General features: G+C 34.0%; 1 protein-coding gene across 3 annotated transcripts; it reads right to left on the reverse strand.

Moving 5' to 3' along the window:
- Positions 1-248: 248 nt before the first annotated feature.
- On the reverse strand, positions 249-8,877 carry LOC18426335 (pentatricopeptide repeat-containing protein At5g16860). Of its 3 annotated transcripts, XM_088865434.1 has the most exons (3): positions 7,971-8,876; positions 6,235-7,885; positions 249-701 (listed from the first exon to the last, which is right to left on the reverse strand). In XM_088865434.1, exons 2-3 carry the CDS (start codon positions 7,843-7,845, stop codon positions 600-602), a joined length of 1,713 nt encoding a protein of 570 aa, XP_088721560.1. In that variant the 5' UTR covers positions 7,846-7,885; positions 7,971-8,876; the 3' UTR covers positions 249-599. The 3 variants fall into 3 exon arrangements, with proteins under 3 accessions (XP_088721560.1, XP_006833054.3, XP_088721554.1); XM_006832991.3 differs by having other exon boundaries at positions 6,235-8,877; XM_088865428.1 differs by lacking the exon at positions 249-701 and adding an exon at positions 5,347-5,812 and having other exon boundaries at positions 6,235-8,877.
- Positions 8,878-9,791: the final 914 nt, after the last annotated feature.

Consider the following 9,791-nt stretch of genomic DNA (forward strand, 5'->3'; position numbering starts at 1 on the left):
AGAGAAATACTACACGTTTAAAGGCCCTATGGCCACACACACGTACCAACATCTCCCACTTGCCCATGAGGACCAGATATATTGAAATATCATAAAGTCTTTACCACTTAATGAATTTAACATTTATGTGCATATTTTTGTCATGAGGCTTTCACGTAAGTGCGGTTATATATCTCATAACAAAAAATATCCAAAGTCATGTCATGGTTTTTTACGTTAATGCGGTTTTTCCTCTTATGACCAAGACATCAAAAAATATCCCATTTGGGACTTCCTGACTTAAATATTTTTAAGTCCCATCAAAATTACATGCTGTGATAATATTTCTGCATTCAATCCCTTTGTTAAAGGGTCAGCAATTATATCTGGAGATTACAAATAACTTACAATTATTTCATTCTTTCCAATAATATCATAAATACCTTTGCAACTATAAGCTCCATTTCTAATTGATGAAATAGCAGCCTGATTATCACAAAAAAATTTAACAGGTCTGTCGGCTATATCCAGCTTCAAATCATTTATGAAGCGCTTAATCCAGACGGCATAAGTTGTAGCAATGCTACAAGCAATATACTCGGCTTCCATAGTATACCGAGCTACACAACCTTGTTTCTTATTAGACCAAGAAACACATCTACCACCAAAGAAGAATACAATTCCTGAGGTTGATTTTCTATCATCTGGGTCGCCTGCAAAATCTGCATCAGAGTACCCAGTAATCTCTAAGTTGTCAACTTGGAAGCACAACTTGTAATTTTTAGTTTTCTGAATATATCTAAGTATTATTTTTATAGCTTGTCAATGAGCTATCCCAGGATTACTCTGAAATCTACTTACAAGACCATATGCATGACTTAAATCAGGTCTTATACACAACATGATATAATTTATGCATCCTACAGCTTGAGCTTATGAAATTCTTTCCATTTCAGCTTGTCACTATCATTTAATAGACATATTTTCTTTGATAATTTTAAGCCTTTACAAACAGGTGTATCTATGGGCTTGCAATTTTCCATCTTAAATCTCTTTAAAACAATTTTTAAATAATTTTCTTGAGATAAACATAGAAGTCTTGAACTTCTATCTCTTGTTATCTTAATGCCCAATACATATGAGGCTTCTCTCATATCTTTCATCTCAAAATGAGAACTTAGCCATGATTTGGTATGGTTAATCATTCCAATATTATTATCGGCTATCAAAATATCATCCACATATAGTGACAATATAACAAAATTGCTCTCACTATTCCAGACATATACACAATGGTCTAACCTATTGGCTATATAACCAATTTCAATGATTGCATTATGAAAAATAAAGCACCATTGCTTAGATGACTGCTTTAGACCATATAAAGATTTCTTAAGTTTATATACTTTGTCTTTTTGGCCTTTAATTACATATCCTTTTGGTTGTTTCATGTATATATCTTCTTTTAATTCTCCATTTAAGAAAGTTATTTTGACATCCATCTGAAATAATTCTAGATCATAATATGCAACTAATGCAAGGATGATCCTAATAGATGAAAATTTTGCTACTGGAGAATAAGTTTCTACATAATTTATGCCCTCCCTTTGGGTAAATCCTTTAGCTACCAACCTAGCCTTATATTTATCAATGGATCCATTTGAATTAAGCTTTTTCTTTAGGACCCATTTGAAACAGATGGCTTTTCTATCTTTAGGGAGGTCAACCAACTTCCAGACCCGATTTCATTTAATAAAATCAAGTTCATCATCCATGGCTTGAGTCCACTCAGCTGAGTCATGTGAGCTAATAGCTTCACTGTAGCTATAAGGTTCATCTATTGTATCCTCACTCATTGAAAAGTAATTATCTTCATTCATAAATACATAAAATTCTTCTAAAGTCGTAGATGAGTCTCTAGTTCTTTTAGGTCTATCTGGTATAATTGATTCAATTGAATCATTCTCACCAAATGTAGAAGGAGTCTGAGAAACAAGGTCTTCCGGACCCTTATCTTTATTATTTCATGTAAGTCAATAGGCTTATTTAAAATATTTTTATCATCTATATTTTTTAAGAAATGAGCATCACGACTCTCTACTGCTGATCTAATATCATGGTTATAGAATCTATACCCTTTAGAATTTTCTGAATAGCCTATAAAAGAGCATTTTATAATTTTACTTTGTAATTTATCTCTATTTTGTGGTGGTATAAGCACCTGTACCCAAGAACCCCAAACTTTCAAGATAGTAAGGTCATATTTCCTATCCGTCCATAATTCATATGGGGTCAAGTCTATAGATTTAGTTGGAACACGATTAATGATATATATTACAGTGTTGAGAGCCTCACCCCAAAAACGAGGTGATAAATTTGAATGACTCATCATGGACCTAACCATGTCCATTAGAGTTCTATTTCTCCTTTCAGCTACACCATTTTGTTGTGGTGTACATGGTATAGTTGTTTGGTGAATTATACCATACTCTTTACAAAATTCAGAAAATAAGGCGGAGCAATATTCACCTCCCCTATCTGTTTGAAGAATTTTAATATGTTTACTTACCTGATTTTCTACCTCAACTTTATATTCTTTAAATGTTTCTAATGCATATGATTTATTACTAATTAAGTATACATATCTATAACGTGAATAATCGTCTATAAATGTTATGAAATATTCCATACCTCTATGTGTTTTAACATTTAATGGATCACATATATCAGAGTGAACAATACTAAGTAGTTCACTAGACCTTTTCCCTTTAGAAAAAGGCTTATTAGTTAATTTACCAGAAATACATGGCTCGCATGTTTTGAACACAATTTCTCCTAAATTGGGGAGCAAACATCTTTTAACCATTTGATTCATTTTGTTTTTATTTATACGTCTTAATCTAAAGTGCCATAAATATGGATCATCCATACACAGAAAAGCATAAAAAAAAGCATCAATATAACCAGAAAATGATGAACTTTCATTAATATTCAGTCGATACAAATTGTCAACTTTAGTACCGTACACCAAAGCTCTAGAATGCTTCCCATTGGTAATCCGCTAAAATCTGAACCTTATTTCATAACCCTTGTCGTCTAACCTTGGGACAGAAATCTAATTGCGCCTCATATTGAGCGCATATAATGTATCAGTCAATAAAAGATTTGTTCCTCCTGATAAACACAGCGTGAAGGTACCAACACCTAGTACATAGCAATAGGTGTCATTTCCCATATAAATCCACTGGTTACCGCCTGCAATATCTTTCAATTCTGTGAATCTATCCTTGGTCCTCGAGACATGTCGAGTGGAAGCTGAGTCGACCCACCAATTTCTCAGATCATGATCGACAACTATTGATTCTATGACTACGCAGATCAAGTCATTTATCTTATTTTGATTATTTCGAACAAGGTTGTTATTTTGGCTCCTATTTTTATTTTTCAGCTTAGAATAATTAAACTTGATGTGCCCAATTTCCTTACAATAAAAACTCGTCTTCTCAACCTTATTCTTTTGATTTTTAAAATTTCTCGTCATTCCCTTACACCTAGTATTTTTCTGATAATTGAAATGTTTCTTGAGGATTTGAGAAGATGAACTTTGGGCAAAGTAAAACTCATTTGACTTCTTCATCATTATTCTCTCAGCTTAAATACTAAGATACATGGGAAGATTTAACATGGTTATCCCTTGTGCAGAATGATTCAATGCAATTATAACAGACTCCCAAGATGGAGGGAGACTGTTAAGGACAATGGATACTTACATGGGATTGGGCACTGGATTCTCAGCTGCAGCAAGGTCCTTTGCGAGCACTGTCATTTTATTGACATGCTCGGTCACTGTGTATGTTTCTTTCATTCTACAAGAATTATATTTTTCTAACAACAATTGTACATGGGTCTCAGAAGTGGTCTCATACTTTTCAGATAGGACGCCTATCATACTTTGGGCTGTGGTGTAATCCTCAAAGACTCTAATTAAATCATCTTCCATAAAGCTCAACATAGTAGTCCTAGCTACTTTGTCATCTTCTAACCATTTTTCAAGTCTCCTGCTGGCTTGACCATTGGCATTAGGCTCTAAAACCGGTGGTTTTGTTTCTAGGAAATAATCTACCCTATCTTGAAAAAGAATATATCCAATTTTTCTTTTCCACATAGAAAAATTGGTCCCATTGAGTTTTTCAACTTTGGATAATTCTGACATGATTAGCCTAGATGCCATTTAAAATTTTTAGATAATACCTAAAAGTTTAAAAACAAATTTAATTGTGTTTAAGAAAAGATTGTCTACTAGCTAAATCAATAATTTTGCCGACTTTCAGTGAGCTGCAACTTCAAAGAAAAATTTTCTCAAACAGTTTATGCTCGCACTGCTGTGATGCAACAAAAAATTAATAAAGGCAACAACTACTTTTATGTCAAATCTTGCATAAGAATAATTTTCATAAATATGTGAATATGTCTAAGCACGAGATAGAGAGTCTACAATGATATTTGATATTTTTCAACAAAAAATATGGCATTGCATAATCACAAAAAAAAAAAAAATTCACAAAATCAAGATCATGAAATTTTCTAACTTAAAGAGACCAAAGCATAAGATAATTATGCAATGCAATGACAATTATTATGCAAATAAAAAAAACAAAAATAAATAAAAATATGCAATTGATATATAAGCATGTACTCCAATAGAATGGGCGCGTGCATAATAAGATTTAATAATAATAATAATATGCACTAATTTTCAGCAACAAAAAGATGGAGGAAAAAGATGTCAGCCGCCTGATTTTCAGCAGTCCATGGCTACTAAAAAAGGTATATAACAATACGTAAATTTAGATGTTCACCTTTTTTCTTTTTTCTTTTTTTACAAATTACTATTATTATTATTATTAATTTTATTAAAAAATAGAGAGAAGAATTATTTGCCTTATTTTCTGTTACTTGACCGTGGGTTCAAGTATGTATTGTATCAGCAACTTGATCTGAGAGAAAAAATAACTATATTCCTACTCTAGAGAGAGCCGGAATATTGAGACGTAGAGAGAGAACCTAATATTGAGGCATATGCTAAGTTAAGATAACTCTTCTGCAACAATCTTAAACTTATTTTCTCTCTCTTCTTATTCTTTTGATGATTCTTCTAGTGTCTCTATCTCTTTAACTTTTCTCTACAAAAGATTAAATAGATGACTCATCCGAGTACGCTATGATCACATAAGTCAAACGCAATCTAGAGAGAGAAAATATGGAAAAGAATTTATGGAGAGATAATATTCCAAAACAAACAATATCAATAAAAAACAAACACTAAATCACAAATAAGGAGCAATAAATTAAGAGAGAGAAATTTATAAAAAATGAATAAATTCAGACTATCAAATTTAAGGTTAGAAAAAAATTTACAGCAAGATATACGTGAATGACAAAGCACAATATCAAAGTTACTGTAAATTAAACTCAGAAAAAAATATAGATATATAAAATACCAAAAAAAAATTGGGATCTATAGGTTATGAACCCACTACGCTTCCACAATCTGCTCTGATACCAATGTTGAAAAATCTTGAGGGAAGATATGGACCAACTCCTAAGATTAAGGGCAGTGTCTTTAAACTATCGATCACAAAGATTAGGCTTTTATTAGAACTATGAAAACTCTATAAATTTCTATGTATCGACCATGAAACCCTCCTTGAAGAGGGATAGAGGAGGTTGGAGAAAGAGGGATAGAGGAGGCCGTTCTTCAACGTTTGGCTTCCTCCTGAAATCTCTAAGAAAACGTGGCCCTGTAATCCTGGTCGGCTTCCTCCTGAAATATCTGAGAAAACGTGGCCCTGTAATCTTGAAAATCTCTCTTTAAGAAGATTCTATTTTTAGTGATAAGCATTAAATTATATGAGAGAAAAATATTGCACGTTTAAATACCCATGGCCATACACAGGTACCAACAAATTTCCCACCCCTGAGGGCTTGTTAAATATTTTACAATTCTTGGTTTTTAAGTATTTATGCATGGGGATGTGTGACATGTGCAAGGAGCGTTTCTGCTTATGTCTATTCCAATTTTAGGTAATATCATTTTAAGTTAATTACTTTTTGATACTCTTAGACTAATTAAATTATAATCACTTTAGTGATGCAAAATCAATGACATGTAAAGTTGAGATTGTAAGACAACAGGTTACCCTCTTGGCAACCCCTTATAAGGAATCAACTGATCTGCATGTTCAAATGCCTCACCATGCGGTATATACACTCCTGTTGGGTATGTGTCATATCCCTCACAGCAAAAGCATGCACCTTGTGATCAACCTCTATCCAGCTACACCCAGCTCTCTTTTTCACTCTTCTCCCCTCCATCAACCTCCTCACCTCTTCCACCTCCTCCCACCTCCCAAAACCTGCTAAAAAATTTGAAAAGAGCACATAAAAACCTGGGTTCTCACTACCCAACTCTATTATTCTCCTCCCTGCATAAATCCCAATATTCAAATTACTGTGTATTCTACAAGCTCCAAGAAGAGCCATCCATACATCCACACCAGCTTTCACAGGCATTTTCTCTATCAAATCCAATGCCTCTTTGACCTGCCCTACTCTACCAAGCATGTCCACCATACATGCATAGTGCCCCTCACTCGGGCTCAATCCGAAGTTCTCGATGCTGTTGAAAATCTCAGTTCCTTGATCAACTAGACCACCATGGCTGCAAGCTGATAAAATAGAAAGAAAAGTAACATGATCAGGCTTCTCGACTTTCTTGAAAAGCGCGAGAGCTTTCCCACCCTGACCATGTATAGCATATGCTAATATCATAGCATTCCAAGACACAAGGTTTCTCTCGCTAATTCTGTCGAAAATCCTTCGGGATTCCTCAATTTTCCCACATTTTGAATACATGTCAATTAGGGCACTACCCACATATGTATGATCTGATAACCCATGTTTCAGTGCATGCAAATGGAGCTCCTTTCCTGGTTTGAGGCTGGAAGTTTGGGCAAAAGCTGATAAGACACTGGTAATTGTGATTGGGTTAGGCGTGGTTTTAGTGTTACACATATCTCGAAAAGTGTTTATGGCTTCATTATGATGGCCATTTTGTGCGTATCCAGCAATCATTGTGCTCCAAGAAATCACATCTCTCTCAAAAATTTGTGTAAAGATTTGATGGGCTCTCTGAATTGATTTGCACTTGCTATAAACTGATATCAGGGCATTCCTGATTCTGATATCTGTCTCCAAACTGTGTCTATAAGTGTAGGCATGGATTTCTTGACAGTAGTCAAAGAACTGTAAATCTGAGCACGAAGGGAGAATACTGGTGATAGTAACAGCATCAGGAATCAAGCCCAAATCGAGCATTTGGGTGAAAATCCGGAGAGCATCATGAGGCTTATCGTTCTGAGAAAATGCAGAAATTATCCCACTATAGGTAATTGTATCACAATGACATCCTGTGAGTCTCATTTCATGGAGGAGAGCTAAGCTTTCATCAAAAAAGCCATTCTGGGCATAACCAGAAATCAATGCATTCCAAGCCACTTTATCTTTCTTGATTGAATTCCTAAACAAAATATTTGCATAATCATTTCTACCGCATTTTCCATACATAGAAACCAGTGAATTACGTACTCTGAAAGTAGAGTGGAATCCATTTCTGATAGCATAGCCGTGAATTTCTCTTCCTAAAGCCAAAGGACATCCTGCCAGTGCACTTAAAATGGTGACACTATCTGGTTTATATCCACTCTCAATCATCTTCTGAAGCATTTCCATAGCTTCATCAAAAAAACCATGTTCTATATAACCGGTTATTATTGAATTCCATGATATTCTGTCTCTTTCAGGCATTTTATTGAATAATTGGATCGCATGTTCGAATCTCCCACATCTGCAAAACATTGAGAGTAATGAATTCGAGACGAACAAATCCTCGTCAAGCCCACTTTCCCTTACTAAATCATGTAATACCTTACCTTGATTGCGATCAGACAAGAGAGCACAAGCCTTGAGGACACACGAAAACGTGTAGGAATCGGGTTTCATCCCGGCGGCTCTTTTGTTATAGAATAAAGCCAAGGCCTGCTCATGAAACCCATTAACAACATATCCTCTGATCATGGAATTCCATAAAAAGACATTGTGCTCAAGGATACCATTGAAAACCAGTCTAGAGAGAATGACATTTTTTGAGGCCGAATAAAAGGTGATAAGCTTGCAAGCAAGAAATGGGTCTTGGCCCAAACCAGTGATCAAGATCTTTGCATGGATTAACCTTCCCTTTGTTTGATGATTACTTTCGATGCAGGAATCTAGCAACATTCCATAGTTTTTTGCGCTGATTACAGAGATAGAGGGTTCTTCGCCATTGAATTTCGAGGGGCTTGATGGTTTAGAAACGGGGCAGAACGATCTGGTGAAGGAGATAAAGAGATTGGGAATTGGGTTTAAAATGGTACTAGGTTTCATTTGTGAGAAGTCAAATATAATGAGAGGTTACATAGCTGTGCTTCCATAGCATAAGATTTGAGCAAACCTCAAGAGAGACAGAGAGGGAGATGAGTAACGAACATTTACGCGGTGCTTTCAATTACAAGCAGTATGCACGTGAAATCATGATATTTAATAGTAATTACCAAAATAATAATAAGATTATAATAAGGGTGCGGTTCCTGTAAGGTTGCAACCTTAAACATTAATTTTGTTGTAAATTTTTTTAAGATTATCTTAAAATCTATTTTCATATCTTAAAAAATTGTAAACTTCAAAAATAGTTAAAATCAAGTAGATCTATAAACACATGAAAATCTTGAAAATGGACGGTCTAGAAAATATGTTGCAAGGTGCACTATTTTGAGATTCAATTTTTTTATTTTTTTAATATTCATACATCTCGATGTCGAGATGATCAATTAGAGGGTTTTTCAACATTAAAACAACCTTTCCAATAGTTTTTTGAACTGCATATGTAATTCTATATTTTAAAGTTGCATCCCTATATAAAATTTTCCCTTATAATAAATAAACAAAATTATATTTTTGATAGAAATTTTTTAAATGGAAAACATTTATATAAGGTTGCAACCTTAAAATGTAGAATTGTTGTTTTAATGTTGGAAAACCCTCTAATTGATCATCTTGACAACGAGATGTTTGATATAAAAAGAAAAAATATTTCAAGATCGAAAAATAGTGTATCATGCAACACATTATCTGGACTGTTCATTTTCGATATTTTCATGTATTTATAGATCTACTTGATGTGGACCATTTTTAGAGTTTAATTTTATATTTAGAGATAAAAATAGATTTTTAAGCCATCCTAAGAATTTTGTATACCAAAATTACATTTATGATAAAATTCAAAGGTGCGCTTTTATTGGATTGTTTAAGGTTGTGACCTTATGGAAATCACATCTTTTTAAAATTATATTAATTATATTGTTAATATTTTTATTATCAAATTCGTATGATATAAAAAATAGCTTTCAATAAAGTTAATAACTTAATAAAGCATGCGTACGAGAGGAGAGATTTTTAGACGGAGGGGAAGGAGGAGAGACATGTAATGGAGATAGATGGGTGGGGAGAGAGAGATTGGAAGGAAAGAGAATGCGGAGGACAACTTTAGTTAATTATAGAGAGAAAGAAAGCTGGAGAGGTATATAAAGTTGGGGGTCATATTATGGGATCTTACTTGATCAGGTGATTTCTCTGTGAAGTCCACGTATGACGTCGTGTTTTGTGATCGTAGTAGGTAGTTGGATCCGGGTCTTCATAATATCAATAAGCTATAT

The sequence above is a fragment of the Amborella trichopoda genome, chromosome 1, assembly GCF_054954075.1.
Source record: "Amborella trichopoda isolate Santa Cruz 75 chromosome 1, AtrichopodaSantaCruz75HAP2 v2.0, whole genome shotgun sequence".
Taxonomy (NCBI): Eukaryota; Viridiplantae; Streptophyta; class Magnoliopsida; order Amborellales; family Amborellaceae; genus Amborella; species Amborella trichopoda.